Source organism: Oreochromis aureus, linkage group 4 (genome assembly GCF_013358895.1).
Source record: "Oreochromis aureus strain Israel breed Guangdong linkage group 4, ZZ_aureus, whole genome shotgun sequence".
NCBI classification, from domain to species: Eukaryota; Metazoa; Chordata; class Actinopteri; order Cichliformes; family Cichlidae; genus Oreochromis; species Oreochromis aureus.
In genome coordinates, this window is record NC_052945.1 from 35,894,661 (window position 1) to 35,917,976 (window position 23,316).

Here is a 23,316-nt window from a genome sequence, read left to right on the forward strand (position 1 = left end):
CCACTCTTGGTCCAGTTGGGGAGGGGATCGCAGACATTGTTTTGACAAAATTACAGACCAATTTTATTTTAATTTTGCTAACCTCCTATTGGTGAAACTGGGTGGACGTTGAGAAGGGTCCAGAGCATCACAACAGTGTCCTTACTGCCAACGTGAACTATAGTCAGGGGTGCACATAAGTGGTCCGCAGGTGCGCATTCGCTGTCAAAATAAAAGATGCGCACCAGATAAGAAGACGCAACGCAAGAAGTTGCTTTGGCCCATGGAGAACAGTTCACTATGGTGTCTGGTGTCTATAGCTTCACGTCTTAAAACATAATTGCCAGTAATCAGAATTTGTTCCTCAGTAGGTGTGGAAAAATGATTATAGATGTCAATTGGATGGTAGTTTGCTGGGGGCTTTCTCTGCACCCTTACTCAACCATCCTTTTTTCCTAGCTGCTGTGAGATTATTCGGTTATCATATGTTACCTTATATATGTAATCAAAGTAGTTGAATTATGATACTGCTGTAGATCATATTATACCCCTTAATATAGAGTGTGTGATCAGTATGTAGTTTTAGTTTGCATTATACTTCTGACTTAAAAGAGTGTGAAAATCATTAGATCTATTGGATTGACCTGTATTACTCGACACTGTTGAATGTGTTACACTGTTTCTTGACATTTCATACTGCTGAATTATGAAGAGAATGTTGTGTGCAGAAGACCTTGTGCCGATAGCAGAAGAGACAGACCACATTCCATACCCCCACCTTTACAGAGAGCAGAAAGACAGGGAGCCGAGGTCATAACTTAGGCGCCGTGTGAGAGAAAGAATGTGAATGTTTAGGCTTTTACAACTAGGTGGGGGCTACTAGAGGCTATAAGAAGCTGAGTAACCCGTCACCATTTGGAGACTTGCTGTGACCCTCTGCAGGCAGGTCTCCCCATCATGATGGTTCTTATGCTCTTAAGTGTTGAATTATATGGAAATAAAATATTGTTGATTGAGCATTTATACACCGAGTATTGTCCTTCCTTCAGCCCAAAGATTAAAAGAATTGGGAGTTTTTAACACTGCTCAGGAATCCTGGGATGCCTTTAACTGTACAACATCAACAGGACCCTAAGAGCATACATCAGGAATTCAATGGGGATGTGGCAAACAACATTAGAGACTAACTGAAGGCCAAGAGCACAAATTACTATCAAATGCGGGATTTACCGAGAAGATGCTCTGTCCCCGCTGCTGTTATAGGTCTGAACCCCCACAGCCAAATTAACAACTTGGCTACTGGAGCAATTGTCAGCCACCTCCTCTACATGGATGACATCAAGCTGTATGCCATGAGTGAATCACATCGATTCACTGGTCCATACCACTTGGATCTACAGCAACGACATCAGAATGTCATTCGGACTGCAGAAGTATAGTTGCATGGTAACTAAGAGAGGGAAAGTAGTGGCACCAGTTTGGCTCACTGCATTGAGTGGGCACCCACATTCCATATGGTTGAGAGCACCCCCCCCAGCTTTGAGTCCGACCTGTGGCCCTTTGCCACATGTCTTCCCCTCCTTTCCTTTCCTTTCCTTTCCTTTCCTTTCCTGTTGATTCTTCACTGTCCCTATCAATAAAACCAAATGAAGGCCAAAAATAAAATATTAAAAAAAGAGAGGGAAAGTGGTCAGAATTGAGAGGATTGCGCTACCAAAAGGTAGGGATCATAGCGGCTAAGACATTTAGGACAGTTACAACTACTTAGGAATTCCACAGGCAAAAGCTACAACCACCAAATACCTGCAAGAGTGTAATGCAAGTCCTGATGAGTCAGCTGTAGGGAAGAACAACATCCGTGTAATCAACACCTATGCCCTGCCGGTGATCAAATACCCTGCTGGAATAATGACCAAAGGAAGAAACAGAAGCCACCAACATCAAGACAAGGGAGCTCCTTACCATGCATGCAGGGTTTCACCCCAAGTTCAGCACCCTGAGATTGTATGCTAAGTGGAAGGAAGAAGGCCAAGTACTAGTGAGGGTCAGAACCACCAGAAATAAACTACAAAGACCCATTAAAACATCAGGAAAATGACCAAAACTCACTGTTTGCTTACTGAATACCTCAAGCAGGAGAAACCTGGGAAGGAATAAGAGCAAGCAGAGGAACCATCATGGAAGGATAGGTCCCTCCACAGTATGTACCACCGCTGAAAGACAACACAGAGGCACTAACAATGACAACACAGGAACAAGCTCTGAGCACAAGATCCATTGAGGAGGGGGCTACCATATCAGGCAAGACACACAGGTCCAGGCTGTAGATCCATCACATAACATCATGGTGCAAGATGCTAGCAGGCAGGGCATACATGGAACGCCATAACCAGGTTGCCTGTGAGGTCAGTTCCTTGATCATTAATACGCAAATTGTCATGATGACTGATCAACAACCACTGAACAAATGACGGCCCTTTGGTGGCACAGGTCAGGTTTGCCAGAGGTGGCCCACACATGGGCCAGCACAAGGCCAGTTGCAGACACACTGCTGGCCCTGTGCTGGCCCAGAACAGTTTCAGCTCTGGCCCCAGATGTCAGCCTAATGTGTACCTTAATCAAGCCATGTAATAACAACATGCCGTATTCAGCACAGATTAAAAATTTCTCAACAAAGGTAATGCAGCAAATTTATTTTGAATTGAATAATTTATATAATTTATAATTAACAATATATCAAATAATAATGCTGCTGGAACATAATAGTGCAAAAGTAACATGACAAAACTCTGTTTAGACAGTGAATGGACTGATTCTTATACAGTGCTTTTCTACTGTCACGGAGTACTCAAAGTGCTCCTTACAACAAGTGAATGTTGCCACATTCACTTTCTCTAAACTGAGTGTCCTAACTACATTCATACATAGTCACACTCTGATGGATGCATCAGACAGCAACTTGGGTTAGCATCTTGCCCATGGATACTTGACATGCAGACTGGAGGAGCCAGGGATCGAACCACTAACCTTCTGATCAGTAGGTGACCTGCTCTACCTCCTGAGCTACAGCCACCCATTGGCAAGCATGAGTAAACCGTCACTAGGTTTTGGATAAAGTGTACACTCACAAACCTGTCAAACCTGAATTTGAAATGTTGGCTACAATAGCAGTAGAGTATTACAGTCCATTTTTATGGACTACCAATTTTCATTACTATTTCTTATCTAAAGATTGCTACATGTTTCAAAATTGATCAAACCAACATTTCTAGACAGAACTTTGAAATACCTACTAGGGTAACAGAGTTTTTAAATTTCAGCACCCCTAAGTTGTTATCAAAATGTATAAGTTATTATTAAAAATCAATAATTCTCCCTCCAAACCACAAAGTGGGAGTGAAATCTTTCCATCAATCCAGATCAAAACTTATAGACACAAATGTTTAAGTACTTTGAAAATGACTTAAAACCCCCACCTTACAACTCATACAATGCAAAAATCTCCACAGAATACACGATACAGGACAAAGGATGTTCCTAATGGGTCTTGCAGTCACAAAAATATGCACCCACTGCACGGGCAATTCCATTAAGAACTATATGCATAGTATATGGTCTTGTATACCTGTCCATATTACATTCTATGACAAATACTCACACACACACACACAGCAAAATTGTATATTTGTTTGTGTAGCGCTCTATAATTTGTCTATAATGAGTGCACTTTATTACAAGGCAGCAGATGGAGACCCAGCATGTCTGTTTACTTCACCCTCGACTTTCCCCCCACCTCCATTCTTTTCTCTCTCTTTTTCCTATTTCTCACTTTCTTCTTATTTTTTGCCAATCTGGCCTTTACCCCCGTCTGCTATCCACTACACAATAATATAAATAATAAAATACAGTAAATAAATAAAAGTGTACACAGAGTGTATGGTGCTTGTCTTGGGAAAGCACATATGTCTGACACTGCGAAGAATTCATACCATAATTCTGCTTGCTGCAACTGCTGGACAGGACAGGTTAAAAAATAATAACAAATAAAAACATTTTATTTTTCAACTCACTTTTGTGTTCCTTGTGCTTCTCTCATTCCAAAGGTGCAGCACCAGTCTACAGGTCAAGCCTCTTAACTGCTTTACACAGCCATCCAGATCTGATCACAAGCTGTTTATAAAGTGGGGTCATGATAGAAGTCCCACTCTGACTGACAGTCTCTGATATAGCTGTTTTGTTAGAGTAAGTCTCAATCTTTGTATTCTCATCAGTTGCTGCGGGGCTGGGGTATCTGCCCAGGTTGCAGGTGATGACAATTCAGACATTGCAGTGTCCTTTGCTGTGTTGTGATGGACCTTGAAGAGATGCCCTCTTCTGCTTATGAAGCGACTTTTGTTGTGATTTGGCGCTATATAAATAAAATTGAATTGAATTGAATTGAATTGCTTCCACCACTAGCAACATTGCATGCCACATCACTGTGTGTCCCAGTCTCTGTGAAAGTGTTAGCTATGTGACAGGTTGTCTGCAATGATAAGAGTATTTCCCAGGACATGCTCCAATACTGGACTGAATCCCAGGAGCCTCATGAGAAGATGTTGGTGGCACATTGTCCGAGCTGTGTTTGTTAACAAGAGGTACCAGCGACTCGTTGTCTGTTACACATTTTAAACTGAGTCGGGCCACTAAACTGTTAGACTGTTGCATACCCACACACCCACTAAACTGAACGCACTGAACGTAGCATGTTCTGCTCATTACTCAGATCTCAGGAGCTGGTCTGCAACCTGTTTCTATTCACCTGTTTCCTGCTGCTGATGCCAACCCACAGGCTACGGGAAATCTAAAAGGAGTTGGAGAACTCACCTATCTGGGGTTTTTTGTTACAATGTGCGCTAGCTTTGGGTTGCTCGTCCTGCTCTTTCCGTAATGATGCCACTAAGCTGTTCAATGCAATCAGGGGAAAAGCGCTGGCGTGGGCCAAGGTTTTGTCATTTATCATTCCATTTCTACCTTCCCATATGAATGAGCTGAGAAAGAAATTTGCTCATCCTATATCTGAGGGCAGTTTAGCTAAAAGATTGTTTGATCTATGCCAGGGCATCCGCAGCATAGTTGAGTTCTTAGTTGAGTTTCAAACTGTTTCCGCCACAGCGAGCTGGCCAGATAATGCATTACAAGGAGTATTTCTCCAGGGTTTAAATGATCAGATGAAGGGCCAACTAGCTTTTTACAACAACATCCTTTCCCACATTGCCCATTATTCCCTCCATATAGGCTGTTAATTATCCCCTTTGGCTTACTAAAATGTAGTGTCTTAATGAGTTTGGATAGACTTCATTTATGTATCAATCCTGTTCCATCTTCTTGCATAATGACTTGGAAAAGAAAGCAATTTCCTCTCCCTGCCTTTGGGTCTCACAGGTTGAACTTTTCCAGAAGAAGTTTAAAGCACAGTGAACTTGTCAACATATACTGATGTACTGATGCTTCAGCTTCTTCCACAAAGGTCCACTGGCCAAAATATAAAATATGATTGTTTCATCATTACCAGCTGGGACCTGCTCTACCTCCTGTAGCTTAGGAGCAAGCATTTGGCAACAATGGGAAGCAATTTCTGGAAAAACCAGACTCTGGAATGAGGTTAATGGGAGGGAAACAGGGAAAAAACCCACTGGGGAAGAGAGCCAGAGATGAAATGTAACTAATGATGAAATGCAGAGAGGTGTATAAACTGAGAGTGAAAAGAGGTGAAGAAGAAACACTCCAACATCATGGAAAGCCCCCAGCAGCCTAGGCCTATTGCAGCTAATTAATGCATGGCTCAGGGTCACGTGATCCAATCCTTACTATAAGCTTTATCAAAAAGAAAAGTTTTAAGCCGAATCTTAAAAGTAGAGGGGGTGTCTCCTGAATACAAACTGGGAATATGTTCTGTAGAAGACTATATTGAAAGCTAAAAGCTGTGCCTGCCATTCTACATCTTTATAGCAGAGGAAATTACAAGCAAGCCAGCATGGGCCAAAGCATGTTTGGCCCATATCCAGGAGTAAAGGTAATTTTTTGTGTTGGGATAAAGGTCATTACTAGGGGTGGCAGAAGGACCCCGTGTAAACAATGGTGCAAGGGACTGATGCTACAAAAAGACATGGCACATATAAATCCAAAAGCAGGAAGCTGTTGCATTTTCTGTTATGCTGAGGAGACACTGCAATGCCCTTGGCTTACCTGTCTCAGACTGGCTTCCGTTTTGTGAATATGTTGAACATTGTGAATGTGTTCAACAAATGCAGTATCATGAATTTTTATGAATGGAAAGCTGGATCAATGAAGGGTTGGTTAAATATCAAAGGTGCTTTTCTCTTTTCCTTTCTGTTCTCGTCCTTTTCTTTCCTTTCTTCCAATTCTTTTGACCCACAGAGGCTGATTTAGTTACCAGCTCCAATGCATGTTATCTCTAATAGTATACATCACTGTCTGTCCTTACCTTTACTACAGGCCAGTAGTGGGGCTGGCCCAGTAGTTTAACAATAGCTGGGATACCATAGTGCAGACGCACAGCATTCTGGGCGAGCTCCGCATCTTGGTGGCGGGAGGTGAGATGCCGCAGGGCGCAGACCGCAGGTTCAGCAACATCCTCCTTCTCCCCAGCACGAAGCACAGCATGGATCAATGCCTCCACTCCACCATACTGAGTCACCAGTGTCTGTAGGAAAACGTGGGGAACAGAAGTTTGGGGGTTTTTCCACCATGAAATACAAATGCAAATCCACACATCAAAACAAAGACAAGCAAACATTAAGTTACATCACTTTGTTAAACTGATGTTCTTTAGAATTGAAACGTGTACACAGCTGAGGTGTTCATGACCACTGTGACACAATCACACACATGAACAAATAAAATCTGTTGGCCATTTATTTAATCAGATATTTTTAATGACTTTGGTTGGCAATAAGAACTTAAGAATTTCAGGAAATATTCATAGTAGTATGTCTTCATACGCTTACCCAGCATGCGTAAAAATGGATTTGTAAAAGCCCAGAACATCGCACCTAAGCTTCTGCATATTGTACAATATACACTAGTTTCTGCTCATTGAGAAAATGATATTTCCCAGCAGTGTGTTTTGTGTATTTTAAAACTTGACTGCATGTCTGTGGACTGTGGGAGGAAGCCGGAGTAGCCGGAGTATCCGGAGAGATAAACCCACGCAAACACAGGGAGAACATGCAAACTCCACACAGAAACACCCTGGTCTAATGTTGGAACTCAGAACCTTCCTACTGTGAGGTAACAGTGCTAATCACCAATCATTGCGCCGCCCCACATGCTGAAATGTTCTGTACGGAGAACAACTAATAAATTCTGAGCCTGTGAACAAAGGCAGCAGTGTCTTTTTTAAGACGTTGAGAAATAAAATCTGGAGCTTGTTCTGTATACTTAATTTTAAAACAAATCCTAAAAGCTATTGGGAGCCAGTGTAAAGAGTATAAAAAGAAGTAATGTGAGCTTGCTTGCTACAACGTGTTAATAGTCTGGCTGCAGCATTTTCTATAGCTTGAAGGCGTGAAAGAGATGATTAGTCCAAGCCGGTAAACAGGGCATTACAATTATTTAAATGCAATGACATAAATGCATGGATAATCTTTTCCAGTTCGGCCGATGAGACCATATGTCACAATTTAGAAATGTTCCTAACTGAAAGATGTGAGTCAAAGCCGTATTACACCAAGACGTCGAATGCTGGACTTAGTTGAACAAACAAAAGCAAGAGCCTGAATGTTTCTAAGATATATTTTAGGAGGAGCTATAACCATGGTCTCAATGTTGTTGGTGTTTAAAACAAGATCATTCCTAGAGAGCCAGTTGGTAACTTCTGTTAAACAAGACTACACTAGTGTGGACAGCCTATCCAATTCAATTCACTTATTTATACAGCGCCAAATCACAACAACAGTTGCCTCAAGGTGCTTCATATTGTAAGGTAGACCCTACAACAACACAAAGAAAATAGAGAAAACTCTAACAGTCATATAAGCAGAGTTGGAAAAGGTACAGATATTCTGTACTGAAGTAAGAATACTACTGTTAAAAAACTTGAAGTACTGATTCAACTTCTTTACTCAAGTAAAAGTTACAAAGTACAGGCTCTGAAATGTACTCAAAGTAAGAAAGTAAAAAGAAGCTCTTTGGAGAGATTTTTGTGCAAAGCTAAGAGAACCTTGTGCTATATTAACATTAAATAAAATTAAATTAAATAATATCAGATGAGTACTGAATTCAACAAGATGTCAGCAGATGTTTCATGAGTTCTCCTGGGTGATTTCCATCCTCTATACTGACGCTACACTGTTTATGATGTCTTTTTACTACATGGTATAAAGTTGGTATGAAGGATCGTCAAATTCATATGAATCTCTGCTATATTTGATGTAACCTTACTCTGACTCATGAAACCACAGCCACTGTGCACCAGTCACACGTACTTTTATTTACTTAAAGACAGTTTGTGTGTTTGCTGATGTCTGTTGAGCTGATAGAAACATTGCATTTGAAATTACCTGCCACTTAAAAAAAAGTCACTCCCTCTATGATCACTCCTCTTTAGTTGGACTTGCTAGAAGCCGAAGTACCACATTCTGGTACTTTGGCACACACCATCTCTTTTTGTATGACATCCTCTGGTGATTAATAAATGAACTGAATTGCCCTTCATCTGTTTAGTCTTAAATCAGGTTGATGTTTGGAGGCTCACAGTAACAAAATAATAACTTTCCCCAAATGTGCTAAAGCAAAAGTAACAAGCCTGTTTTGAAAATGTACGAAGTAGAAAGTGCAGATATTTGTTTAAAAATGTAGGGAGTAAAAGTAAAAAGTAGTCAGGAAAAAACTACGCAAGTAAATTACAGATAGTTTTCAGGTATCTGTACAGTTAAGTACAAAGTACTTCCCATCTCTGCCTATGAGCTAGCGCTTTGGCAACAGTGGGAAGGGAAAACTCCCTTTTAACAGGAAGAAACCTCCAGCAGAACCAGGCTCAGGGAGGAGAGGCTGCGACTGGTTGGGGGTTGGGGCTGAGGTAGGGGGTATCTAGCTCATGAGGCTTAAAAGACGTATACAGCTGAATATCACTGGCATAAAAATGATGTTGTAATTAAAAGAGGGAATAATGCCACCTAAAGGAAGCATATAGAAAGAAAATAATAACAAATAATAACAAATAATAATAATAATAATAATAATAAAATAAAAATAATAACGGACCAGAGAACCTTCTGGAACCCCACTGGCTAGGTAGGCAGTGTGACAGGTGCACTTGTTTGTTCTAACAGAGAAAGTCCTGTCAGATAAGTATGAAGAAAACCAATTTAACAGAAAGCCAGAAACCAGTGAAAATAGGCATTGCTCTTAAAAAGCCATGCTCTTTTCATAGCTATAGTATGTGGTTTAACATGTCTTGTGGAAATGTGCAAGGCCTGGTCAGAACAAAATGTTATTTCGTTCTCAGTATTTCTGGATTGTGTCCACATATGGCTTGTTCTTTACATGACAGAGTTTTAATCTGCATTTGTTGATGGCAAAGAGAGTGCATTGATTTCCATGACAGAATCATGCCTGTTTTTAACATAGTGCCTCTTGAGAGCCCGAAGATCACAGGTATGCAGTATTCTTAATCTCCTGATGATGTTATCTACTGTACATGAAGCAGTATTAAAATCTTCACAATTCTGCAATGAAGAACATTATTCTGAAATTTATTTTGGAGATTTCTGCACATTTTTATTTATTGGTTTACACTCATGTTACTAACCTCTTCTCAAATAACATAATTATTTTCAAAACATTTTTCTAGCTGTTTCTTACCATTCCAGTCTTTTGGTGCCCTGTCCCAACTTTTGAGACATGTTGTTGCCATCAAATTCAAAATTAGCTAATATTTTTTAAGAAATAGTAATTATGTCCCAGTTTAAACATTTGATGTGTTTTCTGTGTTCTGGTTATAATAAAAAATATGAGTTCATGCATTCTTTTTTTATTTACATTTTACACAGCATCGCACCTTTTTGTTGGAACTTGCAGCGTTCTAGAAATCCTTTACTGTTACACCACTTGAAAGTGGTGGAAAGTATTCCTGACAGAAATGGTGACATCATAGATTTTTCTTTTCTTTTACTTATCCAGTTCAGGGTTGCGTTAGGGCTGGAGCCTGTCCAGCCTACAACCTGGACAGGCCAACATACTGGGTGTGTATGTGAGTGTGTGTGTTTGTATATCTTAAGACATTAAAATTGTACTTGTTTACATGTTAGTTCCATGTAGTCTTGAAGGTTGTGTGTCTGCCATCTTATCATGATTACCTTGTTGCGTGAGTTATTGCATGTCAGGTTGGACAGAATGCCTGTGGCACAGGTTAACATGTTCACATCATCTGAGCCCAGCTGAGTGACCAGTATCTGCAGCAGACCATCTAATCCCTCCTACAGAGCAGAACCAATAGAGATAAAGAAAGGATCAATCATAGCAGAGATGTATTGGAACAAAGTTAAAGTACAAAATGTCCTGGGATAAATACATTTCTATACATTTTATGGAACAGGATGTCTAACCAAACAAGTATTACTAGGTTTTTTTCTAGGCATCAGTTGACAGTCATGATGTTATTAAAACTCATATAAAATATAGTAATCTCCTCCTTCTCATGTCATATTTAGTTTATTCTGAAAATCCAAATAGATTTGTTTTTCTCCTAATTGTGGATCATCATGATTATAGCTCCATGAAGCAGTTGTGAAGGCAGTTGTGGGACATCAAAGTGCTTTTCCTGTTCCAATCCACTGAATGAGTTAGTTTGCTAACTGATATTTTGATGTAAATTTATCACATGGTGCTTGAGGATTGTGTGTCAGTGGCGTTAATGTCATAGCTAGCAAGTTAAGAGCAACTGTTGAACTGCACTAACTGAAGTGACTAAATGAAATGATACTTACTTACCTTTTCTATTCTGAGCACTCAAAGTGTTGCATATCTAGAAATTGCTATTACGATTTTGTAAAAAATGAAGATCATAGCCACAGGAAGCATCCACAAGGCCAAGATTGCACCATTTAGGGTTCTGGGTTTTAAGGGGATGTGTTAATGGGATATTTGGTCTAGGAGCTTGATATTGCATTTCAAACCCCTGCTCACTACGTCACATGTGAATCATCTTATATAAAGTTATCAGTATAACTAATGACCAGTGATCATTTGTTTTGGCTTCTTTATCTTTAGATACACACGAGTGACTTCATGTCATCACTGTACCTGTTTGGTTGCTGCGTCTGACAGATTACGGAGTGTCCATAGACAGTTCTGGATCAGACGCTGGCTAGACCCTGTAAGATGTTGCCCCAAAGCCTGCATGCCTCCTGAGCACACATGTGAACATATGGTTACAGCACATGTAGCATGTCGCGCTAAGCCCACAGTATATTCAACAGTAGTTACATACCAGCTTCTACTATAGCTGGTTTGTTGCTGGGACAGACAGACAGCACTTTAAGAACACGACTTGTGGTCCAAAGCAGCTTCTCATAGTTGTAGTTTCTCATGATGAAAACCAAACACTCTGGACCCCCATTGGCTAGAATAATCAGCTGACAAGAAACAGGAAGTAGGAAGTGTTGATTATGTATTAAGGAAAATAAGTAGACCAATAGTCTCCTTTCCAGCTCCAGGGTCCCCTTCTCACCTTGCTTTCCTGGTTTCCGTAGGACAAGAGTTGCAGACAATCTGTAGTAATGGCTAAAAACTTTGGGTTGCTCTTTTTCAATAAGGGAACTATTCTCTGCAGGCCATCAGCAAGACGCACAGCCATCTTAGCTCCCTCTTGATGCAACAGCAGGTTGTGAAGAGTGGTAATTCCGTAAAATAGGACTGATTCTACTGGTGAACTGCACAATGACAAATGGAAAAGGATAGAGATTCCATAAAATTAATAGATTTCAAGGCACATTAGACAGTTTATGACCTTAACTGACTTCTATCAGACACAGATAACTCATTCTAAAGAAAACCCTGGGACTTGAGTTCAAGATGTTTTTTCCAATTTCCATGACTTGATAGCAGCACCATTCCCTTCATGAAGCATCTGTTATTGGTGAATTGTGCAACAGCAAAAATGATGGTAGAATACCAATTTTGGATGAAAATGCAAAATAAGGTAGTGCCCCAAAAAACACTGTGCGTAAAGGTGCTCAGATGTGTTAATATGGCTGCAGAGTAGCAGGCCTTGTTTCTAGAAGCTTCTAGAAATTAACTGATGATGTTCTTTAGGTGCCCCACTTGCACGTTTCTACTTTATAGTGCATGCATATGGGCCAGCTTGGAAAAACAGCCCTGATGGCTACTTTGATATCTGTTTTTATACTGTTGAATGTAAATATCTAAATCCACCAATACTTCAGAACCATCAGCAGCACAAAGTAAGACCACTTTGCTCAAGCAGGGGTTTTTGCAGTTGCTGGTCTGGAGCATCCAGCTGTGTGTTATCACAATGCCAAAATCTTTGCAGGAGTGCATGTCCCAGCAAACTCATCCCCAAGGTAAGACCAAGCTGCTCACAGAAATGTTTGGATCAGCTTCTCATCAAATGGTTTCCCTATCTACCACCACTGCGCTGACAGCTCAGTAATAATCAATGAAAAATGTATATAACATCAGTTTCTATTACAGCTAAATAATAATGTGTAATAGTGTAGTAACAAGATAATTTGGAAATTATTAAGTTATTACCACTCAGTTACCAAAGTAATAACCAGGTAACATAATGGTAGCAACAATGTTTACATCGGAGTAATAATTATTATAAATAATATTAATATTATTAATATTTATGCTGGAAATAATTTAATTGGACAAAAAGGGTTCAACAACACGGAGTAATAATGTGGAAATAATAGTTCCACAATAGTAATAGTTGCAGAATACATTGGTAATAATATGATAACCTGCTAGCAATAAAAAGGTAATATCTGTGCATTAGACTTTTCTTTTCTTTGTTGTTTTGTGAGAAGGCTTTAAATGGTAATAACCTCATAATAATGAGGTTACATTAGCTGATGTTTTAGCATAATAACAAAGTGATTAAATTAATCCTAACTTAGGTTTCCAGCATTCTGCTTTGCTTAAAAGCAATGATGTAAATATTGTGTTTATTATTCAGGCTTGTTAAATGGAATTATGTATGTTTGGCAGTTTCTGGGTAATAAGCCCTGCAAAATGCAAAACTGCCTGTTTCTATTCAATAACACATTAATAACATATTAAAGCAAACTTTAAAAGTGTGTGATTATTACGTTAATACTATTAATATTTCTATTTAATACAATCATTGATCAAAGAAAGGTTGAAGAAATGTGATGATGACCTGGAAACACTTGTGCAAAATACCTAAAAAAAAATGTTGTTAATGTTAAAATTGTAATAAACATGTGTAAAACATGAATCAAAAGTTAGCTTGAAAATAATGTATGCTATTTTATTGTGGATCACAATACTATCTGAAATATCTAAAATAGTTTTTGAAAAACTTATATAATACATATGAATAGGTCAGATTTGCATGGGAAAGAATAGAGTGAGGGTAATGTTGGTTGAGTGTGTATTAAAAGGCAGAAGTAAAGAGGGACATAGAAAGGAAATCTACATGTTGATAGCATTAATGTACCCAGCAGGGCTCTCTCTGTGAAGCTCTTTTTCATTTTCTCTTCTTTAAATTCAATTTTCTTTCATTTTCTGTACAAATTAAGCTCCCAAATCAATTATGAGTGTTAAATATCCTCTTCGTTAAGCCTGTGTATGGAATTATTTAGCAGCCCTGGATGAAGGTTGGAATAGTTCCCATAATCAGTACTGCTAGCCTGTTAGCCATATCTGCTACAATTTTCTGTTGATAAACTTTGTTAAGCTCCTTGTTCCACTGGGTAGGTCGGTAAAGAGGACATGGGCTACAGGATATCTATGTTAAGCAGGCAACATGCAGTAGACACTCACATATAAAAATATCCTGTAAAGAAGGTGGAGAAAATCTTAAGCACATAAGTACTCTAAGGACTTTTAAATAAGTACTATCCCTTTAACCCCTGGAAACAATTTTTCATAAAATTTATATTATTCATGAATGCACTTCTTTAAAGTGTATATATACTTACTTCTGCCGTTTGTATCTGCAATCTTAAATCAAATCAAATCAAATCAAATCACCTTTATTGTCACGTCACATGTGCAGGTACACTGGTACAGTACATGCGAGTGAAATTCTTGTGTGCGAGCTTCACAAGCAACAGAGTTGTGCAAAATACAATAACGTCTTATTCTTACTACCCATGGGTTGTGACCCTAAGTAAAGCCGGGCACTTCCACACTCAGCTCTCTCTTCATTTAAACAGAGCGATACAGAGGTCCATCACTGCTGATGCCACAACAACTCATTAGTCGGTCTCCCGCTCCACTTGCCCCTTGCAAGTAAACAAGAACCTGAGATACTTGAATTCCTCTGTTTGGGGCAGCAACTCATTTCTGCCTTGATGTTGGCACTCTACCCTTTTTTGCCTGAGAATCTTGGCATCAGACTTGGAACAGCTGATTCTCATTCCTGCTGTATTACACTCAGCAGCTAAATGCCCCATTGCAAGCTGGAGGTCTCCAACTGATGATGCCAAACCACAGAATTTGGTACTACTTGGTGTTGGCTCTCTCTGTGGTGTGGTATTATTTCCTGTTCCTGTTACACTGGCCAAAAGTTTTTCTGTAGCTTATATATTTTTATTCTTTTATAATAACTAATTTCATAGAATAATCTTCTACACCCTGCTGAATCATAATACTAACTTTGTCTTTAGGGATTTGCTACAAAAACTTAGCTCATAGCCAAATCACTAGCAGCATGTGTTCTTCCCCTGTTCCTCCCATGCTTATTTTAAAGACCTCATAGTACCATAACACGCCAATAGAGCACTTTGCTCTGCTATTAACTTGTGGATCCTAGCATATTTAAATGTCAAATGGGAGGCAGAGCCTTCAGCTTCAGAGTCCCTCTTCTGCCGAACCAGCTTCCAGTTTGGACTTGGAAGACAGGGACCCTTTCGACTTTTACGATTAGGCTTAAAACTTTCATTTTTGATAAAGCATATAGTTTAGGAGCGGATCAGTGGACCACGAATAACCGTTAATTTTGGTGCAATAGGTTTAAGCTGCTGTGAGCTTTCCATGATGCACCGTGTTGTTTTTCACTTTGCATTTATACACCACTCTGTATTTAATGCTTAATACTTAATTATTATTAATCAACAGTCAGAGCTTTAATCTGCCTTCTTCCAATTACCCTGAACCGGTAGCGGCAGATGGCTGCCCCTCCCTAAACCTGGTTCAGCTAGAGGTGACTGTTGTTGTGAATGGGTGGAATGGGTCCAACGTATTGCCTAAATGGAGACCAAGCTCTCACTGCGGTTGCACAGTGACTGATCTTTCCATAACAATGGCCACATTAAGGTGGAGAATGTTAAACTGAATATTTAACTTGAGCAGACATTTCTGCTGTCTAGCTAAATGTAATTAAATGAAAACCACTCAAATGATTCTAGCAATTATATTTCAATAGTTTCATAAAAGACAAAAAAACCAGTCTTTCAAATGACAGTACAGTACAGGACCTGGCTGCGTGTGGACTTTGTCAGCCTTTCAAACATCTAGACGTCTGATTTCTGCCAGGAAACATTACTTGCATATTTCCAGACAGGACAGTCTAGTACAGGGGTCTGCAGCCTTTTACACCCAAAGAGCCATTTGGACCCGGTTTCCACGCAAAAGAAAACACTGGGAGCCGCAAATACTTTTTGACATTTAAAATGAAGATAACACTGTATATATTGTTTTTTACCTTTGTGTGAACAACTAAGGTGTGTTGCTTATGAAATCCATGAAGTGCTACAGAGAAAATTACATTTTATTTATGTAATCAACACATTTTGAACTCTTAAAGAAATAGAACAAAAGCAAAGACACCCAGCTGAACTAAAATGATCCATGTAGCAAACAAAAACTGTTGTCAGCCGCCACCCTTATATCGCCTTTGGGCTGTTGGAGCCTTGACCTGACTCTTAAAAAATAATTGGAAAAAAGCTCCATGCTGCTGAAAAATGAAAAATAGATATTTGCAAAATTCTGCCTAAATATGTATTTTACCTGGTTAATGCGTGCGGCGGGGCGTGGTTTGCAGCGCCGCTGCAGGGGAGGCGGACGCACCTGAGCGACACCCGCAATCACGCCTCGCCGCCTTAAAGTCTGTGCTATTTGTGCTGTTGTGTTGGTGGTGTATGTCGGGCTGTGAGCTGAAAAGCTACAGCTGGCTGTATGCGTACAGCAACCGTGTGTGAAAAGTGCTCAATAAAGAGATGCTGAAAAGCATGCTCATGGAAACATCGTCGGGTCTGCCGTGATTTGTTTACAATGGGACTTCTGCTCCTGAACCTCTCCACACAGAGTCCGCAAATCGGGGCTATACGAAGTCAGTTTACTCACGGTGTTTGTCTTTAACATAGTTCATGGTGGAGAACAGCTGCTGACATAATGTGGATCCGAAGATCTGTAATTGGCCTATCTGGGGTTGAAAGTCTCGATAAATGCACAGCGTTTCGGCGGGTACACCGGCTTCCGCGAGTGTGACGCTTATTTTGAGCGATGAAAAAATAATAGAATATAATTTTATTTTTATATTTCAATATCACAATAATCTTCCAATTTAGAACTACGAGTTAAAAAGAACTAACATAAATAAAATACACTTCAGCTAAATACTAATAATTTATTTGCCCAAACCACGCGGAGCCGCAGTATAAGGACTAAAGAGCCGCATGCGGCTCCGGAGCCGCAGGTTGCCGACCCCTGCTTTAAACAAAGCCACTTTAACTGGAAGTGAACAAAAGCTGAATTTGCGTGCAATAGTATTTGCCTGCACATAGAGCTTACATCGTTGTCTGTATATGTCATCATCATCATTCATTTGCTCAGTAATAAAGTGACCGAGGTATTTCACCTTTTTATGAACTTCAAGAGTTTTTTGGGCCAGTTTAAACAAAGGGAAATTTAGCTGTTTATCCTGCTTGGTTCTACATATCAAGACAGCACTTTTGACAGCATTGTACTTTATGTCATATTGCACACCATATTCAGTACAGACATTAAGAAGATCCTGTAAGCCAGCACTGCTACGACTAAAAACAACCAGGTCATCTGCATACATAAGCTGATTTATTAATGTTTTACCTAATATACACCCAGTGTTACAGGCTCTCAGCTGTATGGACAAATCATCAACATATAGATTAAATAAAACTGGAGACAAAATCCCACCTTGTCTAACACCATTGCTGACACCAAAGGGGGCAGAAATACTGCTTCCCCATTTAACCTGCATGTTCTGATGAGCGTACCAGTAAGAGAGAATCCTCACGATGTATTGAGGAACTCCCCGTCTCTTCAATTCATCAAAAAGTTTTCTGTGGTTCACTCGATCAAAAGCCTTAGAGGCATCAATGAAACACATGAGGACAGATGAATGTTTAGCCCTATACAAACTGACTATTTCCTTGAGTGCATATATGCACATGTCAGTGCCGTACTTTGGTTTGAAGCCAAACTGATTATCCACAGAAGAGATAAACACAATAACTAACTACACTAACAAGATTCTTTCTAACACCTTAGATAAAATACTGGCTAGCGCAATCGGCCTATAATTATCCAAACAGCTCACTTTTGCAGCTTTGTCCTTCATAACTGGTACCAATAAAATACACAGCATTGAGTCTGGTAATATGGCATGAATCATAAACCCAGTGAAACAGAGTGCTAGAAGAGGAGCTAGCCTTAAACTAGCATGTTTTAAATGTTCTGCAGTGATGTGATCCAAACCAGAGGATTTATTATCAGACAACCTATGAATGGCTTCATATACTTCATGTGTCCTTACACTTATTGTGTCATTACTCATGTCAAAATTGTCCTCATATGGATCACTTTTTATACAGTTAAACAACGCACTGTAATGCTGTCTCCATAATGCTGCAATGTTATCTGCCCCAGAAACACCTTCAACAGTTGATGGTAAAGATGGTTTACAGTTATTAAGAGCTTTCACCTCTTTCCAAAAATCTGTCATATTATTACACAGCATTTTCCTGGCCAAAGAATCTGCTCTCAGCATTTGCTCATTTTTAGTTATAAAGCGAACAGCGTACTTATATCTGGCATTCGCACATTTTTTCTGTTCAAATTCTGGGCCTTGTTTAGGTCTTCCAGCCATGGCCCAACATTTATAAGCTATACGAGCTTCATCATGGTACATGAATACATGTTCTTTTCAGCCAGGTCTGATGTTAGGTTTCTTATGCTTATATTGTTTATCAAGCAGTGTACCACTTTCATACAGAGCAGTCACTATATCATCATACATGGAGCAGAGTAAATGTTTATGCACAGCATTCTTACAGTTGACATCCTTGCACAAAATAGCTTCTTTGGGCAAAGAAATGTTGTTCAGATGTATATCGGTATTACTATGATAAGCTAAGAAATCATCTTCACTACATGCTGACCAGTCTAATTTGACACTGGTAGCAATATTATTTCCAGTTGTTGCTGGCATGTGTTCCACATTCACAGTAAAACCAAAAGGTATATGATCTGACACAGTTACCTCATACCTAATAGTCATGTTTGCTAAAGCTGCATGTCCATCAGCTGTACAGATACAGTGGTCCAGCCATGATGTACTATGCCAGGCTTCACTTATGTATGTATAGCTATCTGCAGGCAGTAACTCTTTGGTAGACAGGATAAGATTGTTAACTTCACAAAAGTGGGTTAAGTGGTTAGCAAACCGAGAACTGCTGTCTGTGAGATCAGCATTAAAATCACCCAAAACATATATACTGTAAGTATCGTTGTCTTGAATAAATGCATTAATAAAAGCCAGCCTACTGAGGTATTCTTGCTCATTTTGACAAGATTCATAGGGAGTATAAATATTAAGAATGATAAAACTACTATTATTCTGTGTATATTGTATACCAATACACCAGTCTACATTCAGTCTAATGGGCTTTATCACAGGGTCTATTTTTTTGTCCCAGAGCACAGCAACCCCTCCAGGTATTCTGCCTCTGACTATAGCTGTGCTGAGATCGGTTGTTGATTCCCCCACTCCCAAAAAACTTGCATTTAAACAGTTAAGTTTTCCCAGGTCCTGTTTGGACAACCATGTCTCCTGCAAGCATAAAATGTCACATTCTGCAAGCAGACTGTCCACAACAATCCGTCGAGCTTTGTCCCCTGCACTGTGTCCCAAACGTAGACCACGACAGTTGTAAGATAATACCCGAATAGACATCTTCATGTTGATACGTTGGTACCAGAAGGCGCAGTTATCTCCCCTGCTGGATCCCCTGAGCTTGGCACCACCGTACCGGGCTTACGAGGTTCATAAAAACGCCGGACCAGAGCCCCTTCAGGCCAAAGTTCAGGATTGTACATTTCACCCACATCATTACATTCAGCAGTAACCTTGAAAGAGCCGAACCTGCTACGTTTACTAGCAGTTTTTTGACAGGTCACATCTCTTTTGAGTTTCTCTCTCAAATACAGAGCAAGAGTTTCTGCATCTACATCCAGGGCAAATTTAGTGGCAAACACGCTCACCAATTTAGTTTTCACAGTTCTAATTGTACTCACAGCTCCAGTGCCGATAATCGATACAGGTCCAGGCCTCTTATTGTGTCCAGTGGTAGCAGCATGCATTCCTGAACCCGAATTAACCTTCTCCAGCTTGTGACGAGGCTTGCCATTTTTCACAACTTTACTCCATTGTGGGGAGCATGTAGAAATCACTGTCTCACGTTGTTGCTGTAGTTTCCATATTACGACCTGAAGCTGTCGTCAGAGCCCGATCTTGACCACATGGCAACATCTCCGGACAAAACGCTGACACTGTGCTTGTCCCAGTCCTTGAAGCAGCCAAAGCTCCGGCTCCCTGCCTTCCGCGCGGGCCGCCTTTACTTCGACTCCCCCACCGATCCTCTGCGTGTTTACCCAGGGGAAAGTGGGAAGCGGTCCCCAACCCCTGAGCATTCAGAGTAACAGGCTTAGCCGGCACCTCAGACCGACACTCAAGAACAGTCACACGTTGGTCGACCTCCACAGCATTGGTCATAACTTGCTTGCAGACATCCGCCTGTAGTTTAACTACATGTTTTAAAGCACCCACCTCAGCACACAGCTGGTCCATTCGCCGTAGTAGACAACACACATCCATGCTGGAGTATGTAACAGGCGGCAAATCGTCCAGGTGATGAGAGACAAATCTTGGGGTATTCTCCCCACACTCATTCAGCACTTTAAGACAGAGTTTAATATTGTTGGCGTCTTTATGCTGTCCTTTATATCCAACGCACCGATGTGAGGTAGCGGGGCAGAGCTCAAATGAAACTTTCTTGAAGGCTTCATTCCCCTCGCAGTCAAATGTGTTCGTGGCCAACAACACAATTTCATCCTGACTTAAAGTTTTGATTTTTACAGCAAGGAAATTAAGTAGTTCATCCTCTACAATTACCCTCCCATCAGTTGTTTTATATACAGTATCTCTGGTTTTAATCGTGACCATTTGAAAGTTGGAGCTATGTCTGCACCACCACCTGCTAAATCCGCCATCTTCATTTTATCTTTATTAAAACACCCAGCCAGCATGCTGTGCAAAAGTCTTGAGCCCCCCCTCACTGCTTTATATTTGGCTTCTGGCTTCAGACTAATCTCTGAAGCGCTCTTGAGCAATAACTCTCCAACTTTCTGAACATCTGTCAGTCCGGTCCTTGTACGCGACCTCTGACCTTTGACCCATCCAAAGACGAGCCAGTGTTGTGTCTGCACACGCTGTTAGCAGCAACGAATAAAAAATAAAACAAATGCAAATAAAAACAAAAAATAACAATTTGTACAATTAAAAATAAGGCAAGCATATGGCAACTTAAAATACTTACATACCGAAAAGCAAAACACAGAGGAAGGCCATTACAAATACTTTAAATATGAATCTTTGACTTATTAATGTCCAGTCGAAGATGTAAAAAAAACCAAAACTGCTGGTAATTTTGAATACAACACTTATTAAGAATGCAACCACCAACTTTCTTCTACAGTTTTCACTGATTGTTCCTCTATTTGTCTCTAAACAGAAAATAGTTAATAAAAAGGCAACTTCAATGCTAAACCCCAACACGGTACAAAATATAGGACAGGCAGGAGCAAGGAAAGAAAAAACTAAGGAAAAACAAAGCTCAGAGGAATGGGAGAGGCCATGACAAAGAACTAAGACAAACTGAGGGAATAAATACACAAACTGATGAGGGCAACAGGAGACACCTGGGAGGACATTTGTACCTAACTGGGATGTAAAATTAAATAAAAAGCACAAGAGACAAAGGTCTAACACAGGGGTCGGCAACCCGCGGCTCTTTACTCTTTATTTTGCGGCTGCGGGTGGTTTGGGCAAATAAATTAGAAGTATTTCGCTGAAGTGTTTTTTATTTGTGTTTAGTTATTTTTTTTAACTTGTAGTTCTAAATTGGAAGATTATTGTGATTTTGAAATGTAAAAATAAAATTATATCTTATTATTTTTTCATCGCTCAAAATAAGCGTCACACTCGCGGAAGCCGGTGTACCCGCCGAAACGCCGTGCATTTATCGAGACTTTCAACCCCAGGTAGGCCAATTATGGATCTGGATCCACATTATGTCAGCAGCTGTTCTCGACCGTGAACTATGTTAAAGACAAACACCGTTCACACCTGACAGATGACAGCTTACAGTCCTGCGTAAAGATGAAAGTGACTTCGTACAGCCCCTGCAGACGCTGTGCGCAGAGGTTCGGGACCATAAGTCTTATTGTAAACATATCACGGCAGACCCGACGATGTTTCCATGAACATGCTTTTCAGCATCTCTTTATTGACCACTTTTCACACACGGTTGCTGTATGCATACAGCCGGCTGTAGCTTTTCAACTCACAGCCCGACACCACAACAGCAGAGAGAGCACAGACTTTAAGGCGGCGAGGCGTGATTGCGGGTGCCGCTCAGGTGCGTCAGACTCCCATGCAGCGGCACTGCAGACCACGCCCCGCCGCACACATTAACCAGGTAAAACACATATTTAGGCAGAATTTTGCAAATATCTATTTTTTTTAGCAGCATAGAGCTTTTTTTCCAATTATTTTTTAAGAGTCAGGTCAAGGCTCCAAAAGCCCAAAGGAGATATAAGGGTGGCGGCTCACAACAGTTTTTGTTTGCTACATGGATCATTTTAGTTCAGCTGGGTGTCTTTGCTTTTGTTATATTTCTTTAAGAGTTCAAAATGTGTTAATTACATAAATAAAATGTAATTTTCTCTGTTGCACTTCATGGATTTCATAAGCAACACACCTTAGTTTCTCTGTGGATTCTTTTAAAAAGCAGTTGAAAACTTTTCTGTTCAAACAAGCCTTTTGTTGATCTACGTATTTTATATTCTTTACATTATTTACATTTGATCTTTTACATTGTGTATAATGTCTATTGATTGTATTGTTTATTTTAATATTTGTGTACAGCGCTTTGTGACTGCCTGTCTGTGAAAAGCGCTTAATAAATAAACTTTACTTACTTTAGTTGTTCACACAAAGCATCAAGGTAAAAAAAAAACAATATATACAGTGTTATCTTCATTTTAGATGTCATAAAGTATTTGCGGCTCCCAGTGTTTTCTTTTGTGTGGAAACCGGGTCCAAGTGGCTCTTTGAGTGTTAAAGGTTGCAGACCCCTGGTTTAAAGCGTATTGCACACCGCTATATACTGCCCCCTTGTGGTCATCCTACAAACAATGTAGCATGCAGAAGCTGCATGTTGCATATAATGATGCGATGAGAATCCTTTGCAGGATACCTAGAAGGGGTAGTGCCAGCCAGATGTTTGTAGCTGTGGGTGTTTGGACTTTTAAAGCACTTTTAAGAAAGTTAATGTTCAATTTTAGAGAACGAATGGATGGTTCAAGTAACAGTATAATTTTAGCACTCACAGATCCGACAGTGAGTGGTTCCCGTTACTCATCCAGTCTGAGAAAGCACTGGTTGAAGTGTTTGTGTATTTATTGATTTATTTTAAGTAATTGTATTTTATGTATATTATGGTTTTATATTTTTACAAATGCTTTATATATTTATTTATATATATATTTATATATATAAGGTTTATACCTTGTGTTTTG

The 23,316-nt window shown here is 39.9% G+C and overlaps 1 protein-coding gene across 1 annotated transcript in view; it reads right to left on the reverse strand.

Moving 5' to 3' along the window:
* Positions 1–23,316, reverse strand: part of LOC116319670 (junction plakoglobin-like) — a 126,056-nt gene that overhangs the window by 33,265 nt on the left and 69,475 nt on the right. The window contains exons 8-12 of the mRNA XM_039611199.1: positions 11,714–11,915; positions 11,474–11,618; positions 11,287–11,390; positions 10,341–10,460; positions 6,467–6,685 (exon numbers count right to left, since the gene is read on the reverse strand). Coding sequence (XP_039467133.1) covers positions 6,467–6,685; positions 10,341–10,460; positions 11,287–11,390; positions 11,474–11,618; positions 11,714–11,915 — 790 coding nt within the window. The remainder of the gene's footprint in view (positions 1–6,466; positions 6,686–10,340; positions 10,461–11,286; positions 11,391–11,473; positions 11,619–11,713; positions 11,916–23,316) is intronic.